Here is a 21,241-nt window from a genome sequence, read left to right as displayed (position 1 = left end):
ACCAGTTTGTCAAAACAAACAGCACCGAGTCGGCATAAAGTGAGCGTATTCGTGGCTGACAGCTGTCAAAGTTAACACTGCAGCTTCTCATAGCCCACCTGAAAGGTTTGCCATGGCTTTAAAGAGAATACAGAAGGTAAGTGTGTTCGTCTTTTCTTCATTTATCTGATGGAGCGCTATAGAAAAGGTTGGAGCGATAACATTACGGAAACGTAGCAATTGCCAGTCATTCATCTAATGTTAGCCGTCTGTTTGCTAACCTGACCGGGCTGATTATTGTAGATGGGGGTCCGTCAGCCTTGTTAAAATGTTTTTAATCTTTGGGAATTCATTCACAAGACCAACAAGTCCCTTTTTTCCCGACGACGTGACATTTCACAGAGGACGGTGAAGTAGCTTTAGTCCAAACTTAAATTGATGTTAGCTAACTTGGCTAATAGCTGAAGTTGGCCTAACACTAAGCAGTATCAAGGCACTGAAAGTTGTGTTTTTAGCCGCTTTTTATGTCCATGATTTGGTCGATACTTTACCTAACTCTACTATTTAACAGCCAATCAAGTATTTCGCCCTTTTAAAACTATTTGTACTTACCTACAGTGTATAGGGTTAGGGTTAGAGTTAGTGTCTTTTATAGTGTAAAATTGTTTATTTTTGTTATTGTTTTTTTTCTTCTAGGAGTTGAATGACTTACAGAGGGACCCTCCTGCTTCATGTTCAGCTGGACCTGTAGGGGAGGACAGTAAGTATGAGGATGACATGTCATTAACTTACTTTTACCCTGTAATCTGCCGTTCTTGATATATTTGTTGTGAATTTTGTTATGATATGAAGACTGTACATTAAGTATTGTGAGTATGAAGTCTTGATATATAATAATTTCCTCACATCTTGTCTCTTTATCTTTTGTCACCTTTAGTGTTTCACTGGCAAGCTACCATCACAGGACCGGTGAGCTTTTTCTGGATTTGTTTCCTGGATATTTTTGTTGTTTTTAAACCAAGCTGCTTCTGGATCTCTAGACAATAGTGTTTATGTTGACCTTACAGCCCTTTCTATTCTGTATGGAGAGCACAGACTGGTACTCTCTCTCCCACATACATTCAAGCCCATGGCATTATTGAGACAATAGGAAAAGGGGAAATACCACCCCAAGCCCCCAAGAACAGTGCTGGGCTTTGAAGCCGAATTGACATAGTGACCAAACATGCGGGTCTAACACAGACTCAAAAAGCATTTTTCCCTCACAAAAGGAGCGACTGTAAAATGGTGGATACATTTTTGAGTGTCACAACCCCAGTGAAATTACTAATTTCACTAACAGAATTTGATCCGATCACATTTAGTAAGTCTAGAAGAGCCCCACGATTTAATTGTTTTTCCCCATTAGAGTTAGCCTGAGGGCAGAACCAGAACTTAGCTGTCTCCGCCGGTGGAAGTCTCTAGTGAACACGCTATGTCGGCTCATTGGGCCCATAGAGCACAGTATGCTTTCATGCAGGTAGTTTCTTTACAGCGAGAAGTGGCTTTTTTGGCTTCAGCACCACTGAGCAACTTTCATAGTAATGAATTGGGCCCCACTTCTGATGCTGTATGTGGTTCTCCTAATACAAGCATGATATTTCCATGTCTTAATTATCCATTTATCTTCTTTTTGTACCTGAAATGAAAGCCAAATAATAATCTAAATGTATGCTCTATGTACTTCCTATATCAGAATGACAGCCCATATCATGGAGGAGTGTTCTTCCTTTCTGTCCATTTCCCCACTGACTACCCCTTTAAACCACCAAAGGTATGTTTATTTATCTTAGAGATTGGTCTTTTAACTCAAAAGTAGAGCTTCAGTGATGAGTTTGATTTTAATTAGCCTATTTACAGAAAGTTCATCAACAGCTATTTTGATATGTTATTATTTGTTATTTGTCATTTTTCAAGAAAAACAAACTTCAATTTGGCCTGTGGGAACTTATAAATGTAGTTTTTTTGTTCTATTTTCTGACATTTAATTGTTTAGATGATTAATCAATAATGCAAATAGATAGGGCTAAAAAAATGTAATTTACCAGTTTTTTTGTTTCCTATTTCTGCCTTGTTTATTTCTATAGGTTGCCTTTACAACGAAAATCTATCACCCAAACATAAACAGCAATGGTAGCATCTGCCTTGACATCTTGAGGTCACAGTGGTCGCCTGCACTTACTGTATCAAAAGGTAACTAATATCTAAATTTTTCCTTTACAGTATACTACAGTACATTACAGCAGATGTACTGTCAGATGTAATTATATATGGTAAGGTGGGCAGATTGCATTATACCAAACACAAAGAGGCAGTGATGCCCATTTAGTGAGGTAATCCACTGTGCTGTCATCACATCTCAATTCTTGAAATAAAAGCTTGCCTATTTTTATTAACATACACGTATGGAGCATGAGCCAAAACGTTTAAAAAATATATATTTTCATTTAACTGACAGTTGAATATAAGTCATATATATTTGTGGTGTACATACTGATTTTTGGTCTCTTTTTTTCCAGTTTTATTATCCATTTGCTCTTTGCTATGTGACCCAAATCCAGATGATCCACTAGTCCCAGACATTGCACACATATACAAATCAGACAGACAAAAGTAAGTATGAGAGCCAAAGAATTTTGGATGTGGAAGAACTTTAGCCAGTGGGCTCTTTTTTAAACACCCAGTATGATTGTATTTTCTCTTTAGATACAACAAAGTTGCCAGAGAATGGACCCAGAGGTATGCAATGTGAAGGAGAGTGAAGTTTCTGCAACAGCAACGCATCCTGGACCACCTCAAAATATGACCGCATTGTTGCAACTCCTCATCCGCACTGGTTCTAGTCAAGGTGTTTTTTTGGTTTTTTTTACGCTTGAAGCACTTTCTCTACTCTGACTTGACATGACTCAATTGTTTTTACTGTTTATTTTATTTTTCCCTTAAATTGGCATTATTATTATTTTTATTATTATTAGCAGTGGTGAGATGGCCTAATTGTATTTTTCTTTATTAAGAGATTTATATTGTACAAGAATACACTGAATTTATTTTGCATTATTTTGCATTAAAAAGGTTAATCGAAAAAAGTGAATTTCAAATTGTTTAATGGCAATACACATGAGTAAACTGAATTTATGAAAAATCTTGCAGTGGCATAAAATGTCTGTTTTTGTGGAATTTCTATAAACCTCATCTCAGAGGCTGTCTCTTATTTTATTATTTACATGGCCACTAGGTGGTAGCCTTTACTTTTTACTGCACAAGCCTTTTACAGAGGGCTGTTTCTCCCCTGGACAACTTTAATATTCATGTTTGTGCTACATTTAATTCAGGCCCATTTGCTAAACGGTTATTCATATGCATAGCGGCAATTATAGTGTCTTGCATTAGCGCTGAAATGAAAATAAGATGTTATGCCCTTCGAAATTAGACCGCCCATTATCATCACCTCTGACTGTTTGAGTACAGTTGCTGTACATGGGTGAAACTGTTATTTACAGCAACTCCACCTGTTAATGGAGCAGCTCATGACTCATTTGGAAGTGTTTATAATTTAATGCAATCATGTTCTCCCTACTGATATTAATGTAAACACAGGCATATTTAACCTCTGCAGTGCAACAGTGATGTAACTCGATCAGACTTCTCTCAGCTGTAGCTTTGGAGCTTTTCATCTTCAGTTTAGTCTGGCTGAAGACCTCAGTACTCTGTTTTAAAAAAATGCAGCCAATATATTCCTTTAAACATGAAGTCATATGAATCTTAATTTCCACCCCAGATCACAGAATGATGGAGATTTTCCTTCTAAATGAGCAAAAATTGGACTGGGAGAAATCTGTGGTATTGCTGCACTATGGTTATTTTGCTTTGTAATGAAAGCTCCAGCTGTCATCAAAAGACTAATCATGATGATGATGGGAAAACATTAATAGTGAGTGGCCTGGCAGGTACTTGTGATGGAGGACAAATCACAAATACAGCAAGGCAAACTATTAGGCTGAATTAACAACATGTTAAGCTAAAACCATAAAGATGTTAATTTACCATGAACAAGTGCATTTAATAGGGCCATGTATCATTGGAGGCTGTCCTGGCTACAGCATGAGAATAACCCTAGGCTTCTGTCAAAGTTATATTTCTATCGGGACTTGCAAACTTCCTATTGTACTCATTACTTAGTTCAGTGACCTTTATCGTACCTCCATGTTATGTATAACTTTTTCCTGCATCATTACATGCAGTATACACCATCTTTTTGTTTTCTTGTCTGTGGCCCTTTTCAGGATATCTTTAATGTGGGCTTTCTTCAAGTTTGTTTTGGTTTCCTTTTCCTGTATTGCTTCCCTTCACCCACTTCCCAGGATGTGTTGTGTTTCCTCTGTAAACCAATAAATTGGTTGCATGGCGCTTTATTGTAAACTATAAATCTGCCAGGAAGAGTCATTGTAGATATTCATTCATACTCGAGACTGCCAATTTATATAATTTTCAGCTCATAATGACTATGATTTGGTTGCCTATAATTGGATATAATCCCTCAACAGTTTTCCCAAAAATGAGACATTGTGCACTTTATAAATCTCACAAAAACAAAAATTCAATCCAGTGAGAGTCTCTTGAATTTTTGAATTTGGAGGCCCTTTCGGGAACCCAGGGGGAGGTAGATGCTCAAAAAAAATCTGTCTGGGAGGAGTCCTGCTTTTTTTGCAAGATGACACGTGAAACTTTCCCGAGGACTTGGTTGGTGAGTTTGCTGTGTGCTGTTTGGTGCCCCGTTAACTCAGCAGACAATATAGCGAGTGAACCAGTGCTCCCAACTATTTTTAGAAGTTTGCCTAATGGGGGAAAACGAAGGGGCTTGAAGAAACTGCTGGGGAAAGTGTCGACTGCGCTGCAATGAGCCCGCACAACACTCCGAAGTGACGGAATAAAAAAAATAAGTTTTTTCACAACAGAAGTTCAAAGCTTTGCTTCAGCTCAACTTCACTTTAAAACGCAGTGGCCACTGGAGAAGTTGCTGTGCAGCGCAATGGCTGCCCAGTGCGACACTATAAGCGGATACTTGCAGCAGTCGGACCATGGCTCAAACAGCGAGCGCAGCACCGACTCTCCTCTCCCGGGATCAGAGGAAGATCTGAGCGGACCCCATCCGCTACCAGACCCGGAGTGGACTGAGGAAAGGTTTCGAGTGGACCGCAAGAAGTTAGAAGTCATGTTATTAGGTAAAAGAAAAATCAAAATAAGTACAAAGTTTGGTGATGTTAAGAAATATTTTAACTCTATAATGCGTTTTCAACTTCCATCTTGTCCACGTTTCAGCTGTAATTGTAGCCTGTCCTTGTTTCAGGGAAGCTGCACTCTTTAGAAGCCCTATGATGGCCCTTTGTTTATCTTAGACGTATAAAATTGAACTTTCAATGCATAATTACTGGTTTAAGTAACTTAGAATCGTATTACTCCTTGCTAGCATGATAGGAAAATTTAAGCGTGATATCTGCGTGATCCGAAACCAATCAATTAGGGCAATTAAGCAGAGCCAATTAGCTCTAAGTTTTCAATTGGTGCCATTACGTCAGAAGCAGAAGAAAATGGTATGATGACTACAGAGAGAAGAGACTGAGTTTATTCTTTTAGAAAGTTTTGTTGCATAAAACTTATTGCTTAGAAGTTTGACGAGGGCAAAAATAAAATAGATGGTATCATTAATGTACCCATCATGCTGTACTTATGGAGGTAGTAACATGCTCCAACCACAAGCTGTCGCCACACAAACTCCCATGGTGTGCATTAGTTTGTAGACTAAACTGAAATTGACCTGAACATCCAGTTTGCTTATATTTCAGTAAAATGGCCTGCATACAGATACAACTGATGCAACAACTTTAGATAATTTGAACAAAAATGTTTTGAAAAGGAACTGAAAGTTGAGAAGTAATGATTAAACGAAAGTTTAAATTAATTACATTTTAAGGACTGCATGCATTTTGCTCAACTGTTTTTTTCTGATAGAAAGTGATTCACTCTAATCTCTCCTAATGAAATGCAAGCAACATTGAATCAAGCAATGACGGGCTCATAAGGAGAGGCCAGGCGGTCCCTTTTGAGAGGTTCCCAGAAACTCAGAGGTTGAGGTCATTTATCACATATTTCAAAACACAAGTGTGTGGAATTTAATAGCATTAGGTAAGAGGGATGGATTCTTTATCAATTCCACTAGAAGACAGAGAGTCGCCAACAGCTGAGAAGCAGCCAAACAGGACCTCCGGAGGAACATTATCGTTTATATTCATACTGGGATTAAAACAAACATGAAACGGTGTCCACAGTGCTGATAAGTGTGGCTTAAAATTGTCTTTGTTATTGGGTGAAAGCTGTTGTGCTTGCTGCTTTATGCTTCATTCTATACACACATGCACACGTTTTTCCCCTTGAGATTGTCCTGGTTGCTGCCTCACTGCTCAGTACATTCCTCAAAGCTCCATGTCATCCCTAACTCTTCCAGGAAAACAACTTAAGCAGAGACCGGCCCTAAATCCAAGTGTCCCGGATATACCGTGCGCCACGTCACTCAGCGTGCTTAAATGTTTCTGTCTGCGCATATGTATAAGTTAGGTTTTAATTTATCTAGTCTAGTGGGTCTTGACAGTTTGTTGGTTTGGTCTCCTATCTCTGCCAACATCTTGTTTCCCAATTGCTGCCTCATGACATCATGGCTGACATTGCTCATGTTGACATTGGAGCTGGGATGCAGAATAGAAACGGCTGCTCCTCCGTGTCCTGGTGTTTCTGGTCATTTGTAGGTTAAGGTTTAAAGACCCCGCTATCTCAACTGTGAAACTGCTTCAACCTTTGACCTCTGGCCTTCAGGAATAATCCAGGATGTCTGGTCATGTTGCATGTAGCTTGGTTATCTCTTCGTAGACATTGCACATTCCCAGCATCGTTTGAGTTTTTCACATAATGCACTAATGACTACACAAAGGCACAATCATGATCTAAATTTGTTTCAACTCACTGGTTCAGAGATTTGCATCTCTTTTTTTGTTCTGCTGCCATAAGGGAATGTTAAAATCCTAATGAATAGCTCTTTTAGTCTCATTCAGGGTCAGAGCTGTGTAACATCTGGCTGTGTTTTGATTGGATAAGCTGTAGATTTTGACATGGTACATCATGTTCTGAAGGCCAGAGTTTGGACTATAATGAAATAATTTTATGGGAACTCCAGTATATTTTTGCTCAGTGTTTTATTGTCTGTGACTGAATATCTGGCTTCTCTTTCCTGGAAAATTAAGTGTGCTTGACCCTCGGCAAAGAGCCACCGGTCGAATTGTGCTGTGATCACTTCCCAAACAACAATAACTCATCATCTCAACTTTTTGATTTAGGTAATATGTTTGCACTAGTTTGCAAATTAGAGGCTGCAATGACAACCTGGTTCGCAATAGTTAAATTCACAACTCACAACTAGACATTTGAAACTCTTAGATTTCTAAACTTTGGAGATAGCGTTTACACCAACCTCCTATGAAATGTTATGCCAGTGACTAACCTTTAAAGGTATGCTATACAGGATTTTTCCTAAAAACAAAATTGATATAAAATGTAAAATAGAAGTGTGTATTGGTGAATTTTAATCTAAAGAAAGTCTGCCCTCTGCCTGTATTTTCTTATTATTTTGCTGTGTTCTGAGCAATTCTGGCTGCCAGCCTTTGGGCAGTACTTGTGTAGCCCCCCACACAATATAAGCAAGCAGGGTGTGAGGTTGGGACTCGTAGGGTAGCTACCAGGTTACATCGCTGTCTGTCTCTTCTCTGCTATGCTCTGCTCTCTGTCTCTGTATCATGCATATATGAAGAGCTGCAGGTCTGTGTGCCTGCTTGACCGAGGGCAGGACTGAGCTATACACACGCAAAGCAGAGAGGCCACAGCAGACAGGATGAAGCACTGCAATGTGGCACCTTCCTGCAGGGTTGTGTGGAGTTGTGGATGTGTTTATTTGTGCTTTACTTAACTGCCGTAAAACAACCACCAAAAAAATAATGTTTTATTTATCTTTTTAATGGCTTTGATCTTGCTAGTGCTGTTCGCTCTCTTCACTCACTCTCTAGCTCGTTTGACCATGGATGCTCTCTCTCTATCTTGCCGTCTCTGTCTTTCTCTGCTCTCAGGGGAGGAGACCAACTTTGAATTCTGTGTTTACAAACACCAACTAACAAATCCTGCATAGTATACCTTTAAGAAAACTGCTGTGAGGTTTTGAGGCAGAGGATGGTTAAACATTCAGTGACTCTCTAGCATATGGATAACACATTTCTGCCCACATACATCAGCACTTGACTGCATGTATTTTTCCCCAAATGGTGGACAAAGTCTGAACTGTAAATATAAAATGAAATGTATAAATGAATAGATTTGCACACAAAGATGAGAGACACATATCACATAAACCATTACTATGGAGGGAAACAAGATACATTTACAATAGACCTGCAACTAAACACTATCACAATTTAAAAGCTCAATGTGACGTATTTAAATGTGTTTTGTTATCTGACCAACAGTCCAAAACCTAGAGATGTGCAGTTTTAATGATATTAAACAGAAAAAGCTGAAAATAATCACATTTCAGAAACTGGAACCACAGGATATTTGGCATTTCTGCTTGTGAAGTGACTTTAATGATAAATTGATTATCAAAATAGTTTCATATATTCATTTTCTGTCTCATCAATTGAGTGATTGTGGTAGCTTTAATTTAAAACATTGAATAGAAACAGTTAAAACAGCACAATCCTTAAGACTTTTGTTTTTGATGCATTTATTCAATATAATTGCTTCAATTCCATATAATTTGCATCCAGTATATGAAAATGAGGCTGTATTGAATTAATCCTGCTATATGGTGTCCATTTTACCCAGCTCATGTCCAGTTGATGAGAGAATAACTACTCAGATCAATTACCTTTGCTGTATCACCGTTGACATTCCTCAGAGAAGAAGCAAGCTAATTAGTATGATTAGGAATAGTGTTGTAATGCAGGTAAACAACAGCTGCTACGTGGATGTATTTGCAGCAAATGAGCCTGACACATGTTCTCTGAAGCAAATTCCCAGTTTCCCCAGTAACATTACTGTCTTTCAGCGCTGTCATGGGCTCAGTTTTAAGTGATAGATGGTATCATATGAAACTACATGACCTAAGGCATCCACTGGTACCAACCAGCCATGCTAGCTTTTCGGGAAGGGGGCTAAATAACGCTCCAATCTTAGGCTAAATTTTAGAGAGGGAAAAACTGGCATGGCCATTTTCTAAAGGCCATCATATTCTTCAATCATAATGTTGTAATCTCTTATACATTATAAACTTTAACATTTTGTATAGGCGCCTAACCAAAACACAATGTTTATTACAGATATATGACTAGAAAGTGTGCTAGTGCTAGTGCTGAGCTGCATCTCAAATGGTTCTTCAGGTTCTTTCAGATGATGTATAACACTTATATGTATGATATGTTGTTGACCTGCTATCTCCCCCTAAACCCACCCACCCCCCACCCAAAAAAATGACCAAAATGGGTCTATGGTAGGGAGGGGGGAGTGGAAAAGGTTAAAATACCCTTTGTTTGGATCAGCCATTTTTCACTCCCCCATTTTGGCACATTCTGCATCAGGAGAAAATGGAAATTATTAACTGCTAAGCAATTACAACTTTACTGTCTCTTGAACTGGCAGTCACACAGGCTTAGATCAGTAAATAGAGTGTAAAGTGACAACAAAATCTCACCCTGACAGCCATCTGCGTTTACTGTTGTACTGTTGGCACCCTAGAATAGAACTTGAATTTAATGGCCTGGAGACCATGACACAGGCCTGAAAGCCTGAAAGATAGTTTTATGTGTACAGCGAACCGTGTAAGACAACTTTTGTTTTGAAGTTAAGAGACCAGGGGTAAGTGTGGGAAAGATGTAACATTTTCTTTAACCCCCATTATCCAAATTGAGTGTGTCTGTATGTGCAACAAGGTTTTCCATGGATTTTTTAATGTACCAATGTATTGTTCTGTATATGGGCCAGTTTGAAGAGCTCTGTGGATTTCCCTGCTCAGGGTTCAGTAAGCATTGCCTCCTGGAGAGCGTGTGTGTGTGTGTGTGTGTGTGTGTGTGTGTGTGTGTGTGTGTGTGTGTGTGTGTGTGTGTGTGTGTGTGTGTGTGTGTGTGTGTGTGTGTGTGTGTGTGTGTGTGTGTGTGTGTGTGTGTGTGTGTGTGTGTGTGTGTGTGTGTGTGTCGTAACAACATGTTTGCTGAGTAACTGCAACAACAACCTACAATTAAGCTAAGTGAATCATTTTCTTCATTGAACTAATTTGTTTTCCTGCTCCAAAGCCACAGACTATTATTGGGGAGCTTTGTTTAGAACGGGGAAAAAAACTGTTGCATACGGCAGTGAGAAAGTACAAGGTTTTCTCAGGTATTTTCAGTATGCAGTGACAATGTTTTCAGTATATTATGCATCAGGTGTTGCTACTGTACTTACTATCCTTTTTGTAAAAGATGCTAATAGATATGTTGAAAACACAACTTCATTTGTAGGCCACAGATTTTGCACAACATGAGAAATATTGTTTTGGAGGCAAGTGGAAACTCTGCCTGGGAAAGAATAAAGGCCCTCTAGCATATAACAAATAAGATCATTATATTTTTCTTTATTTTTTTCCCCTTGTTGTTTAGAGAATTATTTCACTGGCTTCCATACCCACATAATGAGGGGAGTATGTGTGAGGGCCTCATCCTCCTCTTCCTCCTGGCTGCTGAGTAAGACTCTCAGACAGGAAGTGAGTGTCTTGTGGGGAATGTGCTGCAGGCTTTTCTCTCTCTTTCTCCGTCTTCCCCTCTATTGCTCCCTCTTGAGTGTTCAAACACTGGTCTGTTGTTCCAGCTTCCATCATATCCACTGTGGAGTCGTCGGGACTTTCCCTGGTCTTATGGTCTATCCTTACACTAAAACACAATCCTCACTCTAACCTTCTAACCTAACTAAACACAGGCAGAAAGTTAGTGAAAACACTCTGATCGATCATCTTAAGCTCTTGGATTTTTGTGTCTTGTAATACTCAGTTTGGGGGCTAAAAGGTGATCGTAGGGCTGCACAACTAATTGTAGGTAATCATGTGTAGTAGTTTGATAATTTAATATGTTGAAGTGATTTTAGGTTCCACACAGCATATCATGTAATTCCATTATATTAGACTAATGTAAAGTGAAAGTAAAGATGGTTAAGCAGTTAAGTTGGAGAGAAATCTTGCACATATCACCCTTGGAAAAAATGTGGTTACGGGTGGCATTATTATGGCTGCAACCTGAAAGTTGAATCATCTGTGGGAGATCCCTCAGTCGACTGAGATTCTTCAAGTCGAGTGGTGTTTTTGTTTTTTTTTGTTTTGTTTTTTTTTTTTGGGGGGGGGGGGGGGGGTTTGTCAGTAAAAACGGCTAGAGGCTTACACAATGCACATGAATACCATTTCAATGAGGATTTATAAATAAAAGGACAATTCTTTTTATTATTATTTTAAAGGGGACAATGCAATTTTTTTTGTTTTGTTTGTAATTCAAAAGCCTATTTTTATTTTCATTTAAAAATAATTCCAATCTTAAAAAAATCATTTTTAATTTATTCTTGTTTAGATTTATTTATTAGTTTTATGTTTAAAGAGAAATACAGAAATAGGTATATCCTGTTGAAGAGGAAATGTCACTTATTTCATGACGTTCACATTTTCTTAATGTTTAAAGTGAAATTTAAAAAATGTTATAAGAACTAGATTTAAACAGAATTACATGTGTGCTGCCTGTCTCATTATTCCAACAAATCCATATGGTAGCTCAAAATTACTCAGCTTGGCCGCAAGCCAAATCTTGCATTGTTTGTAGCTTGTAGTCTTTTATTGATTTATAAATGTTCAAAAAGGTGTTTCTATGACTCTGTGGCATATGACTATCTATAATGTAGTCAAAATTGTCACCAAAACTCATGCCTATGGATTTTCTGATTGCCAGATAGTCTATATGAAATAAAGGAAGGAATAGTCAAATCTTTGTATTGAACAGCCAAATCCGATTAAACTGACAAAATTCTGAGTCGGGTACAGCCCAAAAAACCAATAGATAGAGCCATGAGATATGAAACTTTGTCCCTTATGTCTACATGTGAAAATAATTGACTCCCTCGGGGAGGCTGTCATTTGAAGATATTGTTGTATAAACCAGATTATGACTAATAGATTCTGTGTTAAATGTGTGTTTGAGTTGTTATTGTGCCAAAGCAGCAAATGTTCTTTTTTGTGGTTGTGGACCACATTAAAAGTAGGCTGGCAAAAAAAAAAAGTTTCCCATTCATTACAACAAAGTAAATATGATTCCACTTCTAAAGGCATTTGCTTCTGTAAGGAATGGGTATTGCCTCATTAGCATCACACAAAGTTCAATCTGGTTGACCTTTGACCTGTGACGTAGCAAAACCATCTAGTTGCCGCAGTTGATGCATGGCTTGCAGTAAGCACAAATAAGATAATGTAACAAAAACAGTATTTTCAACTTGACGAATTACCTTGCCAGCTTGCTGTTCATACTTAATAATCCTTGTCATAGTATTTACGGTCCCTGATTTTGTTGAGCATTTAGGAAGAAAGAGTGAATATAATTTCATATACCGAGTGTGTGTGATATATGCACCTTTTTTAAGAAGCACTGCCATATTGTTGCTACATATTAGTAAATCTATAGTTAGTAAATCTTTAAGAACAAAATTTTGTCTGCTGAATGTTGAGCAAGATTATTTTCACCTTCTCTGTTCAACCCGAAGTGCTGGACAATATCAAGGCCATCTACATTGATAAAATCTCTCAACCTGTGGCTGTGTATGGTACATTTTGAAACATACTTAATCTTAATACTTAATACTTAATCTAAGCAATACGGAAAGTAAACATACATCAGAACAGCCAGAGTGTAATTGAAATACTCCAGCTGACTTCAGAGCTGAAATCTACTCTTTGCTGGGCTTCGCTCCGTTGCCTCTTGCCACCTTCTCTCTCTCTCTCTCTCCCTCTCTCCCTCTCTCTCTCCCTTTCTTTCAGAATGTTCTGAAACATGCTGATACAATTAAACAGTTCTATTCAACTTTGCTTACGCATTGAATTCCTTCATCCTGGGCATGATGAAGCTTTCAGGAGCTGTAATATAATTGAGCTCCAGTCGGCGGAAAAACCTGTAATTCATTACTCAAGAAAATAAAACCAGGGGTCCTATTTCAGCAGTCCGAGTGGAGATGGAGAGCTCTGACCCATTTCTATGCTCCTGGAACTGTAAATGGGCTGAAATGAATACCTGTTTTTCTACGTCCCTCAAAGCTCTTTTTTCTTCAACCCTTTTCAAAGTGCAGATTTACATTCTGTCTGGTTTGCGGTTGCTATTTTAGAAATGTTTCTTGGGGGGGGCACCCCTGACTTATCCTGCACGTGTGCGTACTCACCACACACACATACATACAGGCGCACACTCATGCACATCACCCAGCCCTTAACCACTCCCCCCAAGAGTTTTCAGTGTTTATCTTTGGAGAACCTTGGGTTTTGGTTTGTTGTTCTCTCTCCTCATTCAACATCCACTACAATCTGCCTTTTCTCCACTTGCCTTGATCGAAGAGAAAGCATTTTTATAAGAGTACCTTTTGGATCTCGTTCTGGCCATCGGCAGACTATTCTCCACAAAAGAGAATGGAAAAAAGAAAGAAAAGAAGGAAATCTCATTTTGTTGAAGTGAGTCCATAAAAAATGCTTTTCAAAAAAGATCCTAGCTGAATTATGTAAATTTCTAATGTTCCTTTATGCATAAATTACATCTAATTGGACGTATTTTTGGATATAATTCAGAGGTTCAGTAATAAAGTACTGTAATCGAGGAAAATACATTTCCATCACTGAAAATGCACAGGTTTCTTATGTCATTAAAGTAAAGATGTATGATGCCATGGTTGAAATGCTGATAAATGTGAAATGTCGATGATTTCCCAACAGCACAATGTGATGTTTACAGTGCAACTCCCGGCCTGTTAACTGAGACTGACTCCCTATGCTCCGCGGGGGATCAAACACAGTAGATACCAGGCACCAGGAATGTACAGCGTTGTGTAATCACTTGGCTGCGTCGACACATGGGAGGTGAATAAGGAGAGGATAACCCAAACATGTTACCAACAACAGCTTGATGCTAAATGTCTTATTTCCTGGACTGGATGTAATGATGCCTGAAAATTCAACAGTGTAAGCAATGGGTGTCATGTCATAATCTGCTCAGTGTTTATGGACATAGTGGAAAAACAGTTTAGGCCGGAGATCTTTAAGTCTGTTTCTAAATATTTCTAGACTGTCTCATTTGTGTGACCTGAGGTTCAGTGAGTCTAGTTTCTCTGGCAGGCTTTCATCTTTGTTTGCCGCAAAGCAACATCTGGCACTTAGTATATTATTTTGATAGCACAGTTGCTTGGCAACCTTGCTGGAGTTGAGAGGAGAGATGAGCTTTGAGTACAGAGGGTGATTTCTGCTCCCAAAAAAAATGTGATGACAGGTGTTCAGTTTTGCGGGTACTAACTTCATTCACCAAAAGCTTGAAAATTCATATTAGTTTCAAAGCATCAGACCTTATAGCTGTAATCCTTTGTGCCTCTTTTCTGGAGACACACCATGGCTACTGGTTGTGAATATGGTTAAATACTACACTCATAACCAGCAGCTAATACATCAGAAATACAGCAAGAGTGACTGGTATATCTTCTGTAGTGCAGCCAAACCAAGGCCAGTTGTTTTAATAAAGTCAGTAATTACAATTTCTGTCTGATTTCACGGTGCGAGTAGTTTTCCACACAACTGTAGGGCAAAGTAAAGTTGTTTACATTATCGCCTCCAACTCCTCAAGAAGCTCACTATGGCCTGCTGCTCATTCTTGTTCCATTACTCCCTGCTGATATATAGATCGTTGTTTTGTTTTCTAAACATATTTAATGACTGTGGTCAGCATTTAAATGTCTTCACAATAAAGTGTTTACTGCTGCAACTGCTGCCCAACAAACATCATTGTTTTTCTGAATGAAGTACTGTGTATTCAATGTATTTCTGAATGAACAGCTCCCGGCTGCCTCCAGTCCTACTAGAGCTTGACCGGTACTAGATATTGGGGCTGATACAATATTAAGGAGTCTTTTTTTATTTATTTTTTTATTCCAATATCAATATTTCAGTTAGTATTGTATGTATTTATATATTGCAATGATCCAAACCATCATCCATCATCCAACCAAACACTTGAGACAAAGCTACGTAATGAAGGCAGGCTATTTTGTTGTTGTTGTCGAAAATGTTATCAGTGTACTGAAACAGTAAACTTCACTGGGAATTTAGAAATAATACAAATATATTTAATAAATATGCACAATAAATCAATTAATATATTTTAAACTTGAATTAACAATTCGACAGGAAATGCTGCCTATATAACTTTTAAAAAATAAAAATATATTGGTCAACATATACACAGATAGCACTGTATACTGATATATTGTGGATAGACCAATATCAACTGACCAATATATCGGTGGGCTCTAGATCCCACCTACCTTTTCCAGCTATTATACAGTAATCCTGTCAAGTAGCTAAAAAGAACAAATTGTTGCTGAAAATATAGGAAATGTTTGGCAATATGACCCAATTAATACAGCAAGTTCTGCCACCTAATTGCCACATTTTTGCTGACTAACCCAGATACCAGTGAAATTAGCCCCTGTATAGTTTGCCCTGTTGTAGTTGTTGCCATGGACACAAAGCATACCACAGTGGCTTGTTTTATTGTTTCAATGCTTTTAGCAGCGGTTGGAAATGTTCAGTTTGCATCAGCAGTAAGCTAGTACAGCTCAGATTATGTGTTAGGAGAGTGAATATAAACAGTGAGACTGATATCTATGAGATAACACTAACACTGCATTACCTGAATTCATATTTGTTGCATGCACATGTGCCCATGAATTTGTCATGCATAGGTAGGCAACTTGAATCCAGCAGGAATGGCGCACTCTGTAACTAACAATAAAAAACCTGCCACATATAGAAAGCAGTAATTACAGAATGTAAATACCTTGAAAGGCTGAAAAAATGCTGCCTGTAAATTGTATCAAAAGCAGGGATTAAATGACTGGAAATTTTAACAGTTTAACAGTTTAATTCAGACTTAAAGCACCACAACAGACTGCTTTCCCATTAATCATTGCAAGTGTGAAGTGAATCTTAATGATGTTAACAAGTGACCTCACATGATGATTAAATGGCATAACAATTTCATTCCAAAAGCATGAAATAGGAGGCATATTTATGTGTCCCAAAATAATCAATAACCTCCCAGTTCCCTCTAACAAAGATAAAGAATTCAGTGTTGAAAGCTCAGAATGCTTCTCTGGCAGTGTTGATATGAAAGCTTACATAAAGAAGACAGCCAGTTCCGTTCTAGTTGTATACTTTCCCAGTCCTGACTTGGTGATTAGATACCGCTGTTGTCTAGAAGAAGCAGTTGAAATGTTTATCATACTGCAGTCTTTATTTGGATGCCAACTTGCATAGAAGTAGTGCCAAAACCGTTTACAGCGAAAATGTTAAATGTTGGCTTTTGTCTGTTTTTATTTAGATCTCAATCCTGTTACTGCCAACTCCTTGTCAGCTGCAAGGTGACAGACACTCTGTCTTTGAATTGAGCCATTCCGGCTCGATTGATATAAACAGCCTCCGTCAATAAATCCATTGTTTTCTTTATTGTCTAAACTTGCTACTTATCTTTTCAAATTGGCTTTTTGGATTTAAATGACATGGTCATTGGTCTGTTAAGTTGTGTATATTTGAGGAAGAACTGTTTGCGATTTGAAGTTGAATACTTTGAGATAATATAAATTTGTCAGCCACCTGAGACATTCCATTTATACAGAGATTGCTTTTGATATCTCTGGTTTTATCAGGCTTTGCTGTGCAATTCACTGAGCACATCTGCTTTATGGCACTACTCGATTTACGCAGTGTCTTTGATATGATGACATATTTTGATTTGTCAGGTAGAAATGTTATCACAATCCTCAATTTAACTTCCAGGAAATATACTATATCATGATATATCAATAGAAGTTGTATCCATATCACCCACCCTGAATGAGTATGGGTACTTATTGAGTTGTAGGTTAGGTGATTTCCATTATTGATTAATCTGCCAATTATGAAAACTCGTTTTTGGCCATAACTCATAAATCATACACTACGTATGATAAAGTTTCACGCGAATGTCTAATAGGCGAAAATTTGTGACATCATGTTGTTCTGCAAAAACACATTTTTGCCCATCATTCAATGTCATAACTGAGGAACAGAAGGGGAGATTGAGACTATATTTCACATTTTGTTGGATATTTAATTGGTGACACTAGTCTTGGTGATTGTGAAGATCTTCTGTGCTGCCGGGTTGAAGATGTTTGTGCAGAATCCACATTTTAGAATTTGCAGCCTTTTTACAGCAACATTCGTATCTGAACCATTATCTACCATCATGGCTGCAGCTTTGTTGGCCAAAAATGTGAACACATACAAGGAATTTGATGCTGTTTTTTGTTTCTGTCAATTACATTACACACTAATAGACATGCAGCAGAACAAGAACAACAAAGCTGAGGCAAAGGAAAGATAATGAATAACAAGCTAGATAACAGAAGGAACATTTTTCCAAATACACTTGACTAGGAAGGCTTGCTTACCATTGTAGCTGAGAAAACGATTTTGCAATAAATGGGTGAAGAGCCAGGGCTGAAACACTGGAGAGGTGATGAGCAGATTGAATGCAGGTGTTAGAAGAGCGAAGTCATTTTGTTCATGGAACAGAAACCCAGATCACATCATGATCACTGTAGTAGGAAACAAGACAGGGGCATCCTGTTCCTCTGGTAGTCAACCACAAGCTTATTGGTTTTGCTGATATTACGCCTCAGTTGATTATTGTTACACCTTGTGATGAAGCTCTTTATCAGTTGTCTGTACTCCTTTGTAAAAATGTGTCTCTAAATTTGGCCAAAAAAATACCTTTTTATTATACTCCTTCAAAAGCCTGGGCAATGATGTAAACTACAACTTGACTGGTTGCGTTGGCATGCAACCACATGGCAGTATTTCTAGTTTTTTCGATTAATTGATTTGTCTATAAATGTGAAAAATCTCAAAGTGACATCTTCAGATATAACATTTTGTCCAACCAACAGTCCAAAATCCAATGATATTCAGTTTTTTGTAATGTATGACACAGAAAAGCTTCAAATTGTTCTATTTAAGAGGTTGCAGAAAAATAAGAAATAAATGATTAATAAAAATGATTTAATTTATCAGTCAACTAATCATTGAACCTTTACAGTATTCTATATACTATAGTAAGAATATGTGGGCTCATGTGTTAATGGGCATGGGTGCTTACCCAAGGAGTTGATGCATTGTGTGTGTGTTCATGTTTTGCTACAGCTCCCTGAGGCCCTCTCATTAGCTCAATGTTGAATCAGCTGAGAGCTGCTGTGCGGACTGGGGGGATAGATGTCTGAACGCTGGTGTGAAAACATTCTCTCCCGCTCTTTTTATTAAAACATGGGAAAAGTAGTTATTTTATAGCAGTTATAGTCTTCGCAGCCAGGGGAGCTCGTAAACCTGGCTTTAATATTAATCTGTGTCACTTTTCTAAAGACACGAAAGCAGGCAAGGGACTGATATGTCAAACCTTTCCCAGATTGGAGTTGTCATTTGTTATGAAATCCTATCCAAAGGAAATTGAAGTTGTATAACCTTTCTCATTTTAATGCTTGCGTAGACTTTTCTGTGAATGTCCCAAGTTTCACCTTAAGTCCTGTTGTGATTATTACCAGTGCAGAGGATTTTGTTTAAGCAGCTCTGCATTTAAGAGATTTAGCTGGTGCCTTTAGTGTGCTCTCTTTGCTTTTTGTAATCTAAAAGACCCCTGTCCTCATAGAAATCCTTTGGAATGATGGATTTCACTTGATAGTTCTGACACAACACAAATAGGGGGGTAGCCAGGTGTATATGCTCCCCTATGGCCTTTTGTATTATTTATTGGTTATTGATTGACTGAGCATATCCAAAATAAATAGATGTATGACTTACATCTGAGCTATAATATGTTTACCCTCTTGTTATTAGAAAACATGCTGTGGATATGTCAGATGTAATTTTGCTTAATCTGGTGCTCATTCTCAACCTTTCCATTAAACCTGCACACATGGCGTAGGACAGAAATGTTCTTATAGTGAAAATATACATGTTGAACACATCTTTGGTTTTGAGTTATTATGACCTGTGTCTCTATTGTTTGCTTGATTGTTGTATGTGGATTGAAGCCACGACTGTAGAAATCAACGCTGTTTACATTCCTTCAGTGTCAAAACACTGGAATCTCCCAGAAAGTTAGCCTCTCCACAAAATAATGGATAACAGACCCCATTTTCATCTGACAGCATTTAGACCTTCATGCTTTCACACTGCACCCAGTTCTTTATATGCAGTGACAATAATTTGTTATATTACATTATTATATGTATATGGAGACAATTAGAGGGGGTGTGGATCTGATTAACTGTAATGCTCTTGTTTACATTGTCAAATCAATGGGAACATGGGAGATAACTGCTTCTAATTTAGTGTCTCATTTCTCCATATTAAAAAAAACAGCAGAGGACAGTATTGATTGCAACATGTGATCTGTGCTCAGGGATCTTGTGTTGTTTTTCAACTGTGATGCCTTTACAATCTACTGAGCTGGAAGGGAGGAGTGCTGCATTGTCCTCATGTAACCTAGACCGAAAACAGACTTTTAGACCATTCTGTCACTTTAGAAATAAACGTAACAAAATCTCTTTTAATACGTCAGCAATACCAAATGCTGTAAAACAAACTTTGAGCTCTCCAGCTCTTGTCCAACCATTCAGTCAAATTTCTTTAAGACATGTAATTTGAATTGCGTTCCAGTTCGCTGGAAACATAATGGGTGTCTTAGTTATCTCAGTAATAAAACATGTGCTCTGCATTTTTGAGGTAAAATGACTGTCAGTTCTTAAAGAAAATGGGCAAAGACAAACATAAAAGCTCTCTATGGTTTGTGTCTTTTTTGTCATCATATGATGTTGGCAAATCAAATCTACATGACAAGCAAGCAAACATGAATGTTGTGAAAAGGAAAAATGTAAGTTTGTGCCACCAGATTTGAATTTGGTGGTTTCTTGCATCGAAATGGTTGCTTTTCAGTAGCTGACTTTCAAATCTCAGATGCTGTTGTGCCCTGGAATGCATCAATATCTTAACAAAGTGATAGTAACTATAACAATTACTAACAAAAATCATTGCAGTAATCAAAAAAGTAAGTTGTAATGCAAAAATATCTGTGCATTCCTTTTTTTTATTGCTCAGTTCACTTGTTTGCACTCCTGCCAGAAGTGAAGAAAAGATCAATTGAGTCTCATGTTGGTGCATTAACTATGGAGCAAGATCCAGGAGTTAATTAGCTTAGCTTAGCTTAGCTTAGCTTAGCTTAACGGAAACAGAAACAGCAGAAACGGCTAGCCAGGCTTGTTATAGTAAGTAGTTATAGTTGATTGTTGAGTTATTATAGTTGATATAAGAGTAATTGCTGTGACTGTGAACTTAAGGCAACCAGTATTTCTTCATTGAACTCATTGACGCTTGTCCTCATTGTTGTGGCACTTTTTCTGTCACAACTGTTTTGTCTCTGGCAAAAGAATATGCATTCCCCCCCTTCTTCTTACAAAGCTTACTTGGATTGACTTGGTTATTTTTCGAATCGGGAAAATGGCTGTCTATGAGCAAAACAAAAGACCTATTTCAGTTGCTAAAGAAGTCTGAGAGATGGTCAACAGTTTGGGCGTCTGGTACCAGGTTTGTGTTGAGGGTAATAAAGAAAATATGTCTGCTCTACAAGTAGCTACAAAATGCCTCATAGGAAAATTGGTACATTCATGTAATTAGACAAGCTAAACCATGCCACTGTCACTTTACATTTTGTGTATTGCAGGTTTAGACTAAGTGCACAAGATAAGACCATCTGTCTCCATACCATCACATACCCTAGAGCTCGTAGTA

The 21,241-nt window shown here is 38.0% G+C and overlaps 2 protein-coding genes across 2 annotated transcripts in view; both read left to right on the top strand.

Annotated features, from left to right (window-relative positions):
- LOC133991739 (ubiquitin-conjugating enzyme E2 D4-like) lies at positions 1-4,419 on the top strand. Its single transcript, XM_062430270.1, has 7 exons — positions 1-136; positions 676-739; positions 917-948; positions 1,715-1,792; positions 2,106-2,211; positions 2,538-2,631; positions 2,725-4,419. Exons 1-7 carry the CDS (start codon positions 113-115, stop codon positions 2,768-2,770), a joined length of 444 nt encoding a protein of 147 aa, XP_062286254.1. The 5' UTR covers positions 1-112; the 3' UTR covers positions 2,771-4,419.
- Positions 4,420-5,047: 628 nt separating this feature from the next.
- The window catches only part of LOC133991832 (protein bicaudal C homolog 1-like), a 56,410-nt gene continuing 40,216 nt past the window's right edge, over positions 5,048-21,241 (top strand). The window contains exon 1 of the mRNA XM_062430406.1: positions 5,048-5,240. Within this exon, the coding sequence (XP_062286390.1) occupies positions 5,048-5,240 (193 nt within the window). The remainder of the gene's footprint in view (positions 5,241-21,241) is intronic.

The sequence above is a fragment of the Scomber scombrus genome, chromosome 12 (genome assembly GCF_963691925.1).
Source record: "Scomber scombrus chromosome 12, fScoSco1.1, whole genome shotgun sequence".
NCBI classification, from domain to species: domain Eukaryota; kingdom Metazoa; phylum Chordata; class Actinopteri; order Scombriformes; family Scombridae; genus Scomber; species Scomber scombrus.
The sequence above is the reverse complement of the archived record's forward strand: the minus strand, read 5'-3'. Positions and strand labels throughout refer to the sequence as shown.

Coding starts and splice junctions, on each gene's coding strand:
- LOC133991739 (XM_062430270.1), top strand. CDS start 113: ATGGCTTTAAAGAGAATACAGAAG. Junction 1,793..2,105: donor ACCCCTTTAAACCACCAAAG/GTATGTTTATTT, acceptor TTATTTCTATAG/GTTGCCTTTACAACGAAAAT. Junction 2,632..2,724: donor TACAAATCAGACAGACAAAA/GTAAGTATGAGA, acceptor TTTTCTCTTTAG/ATACAACAAAGTTGCCAGAG.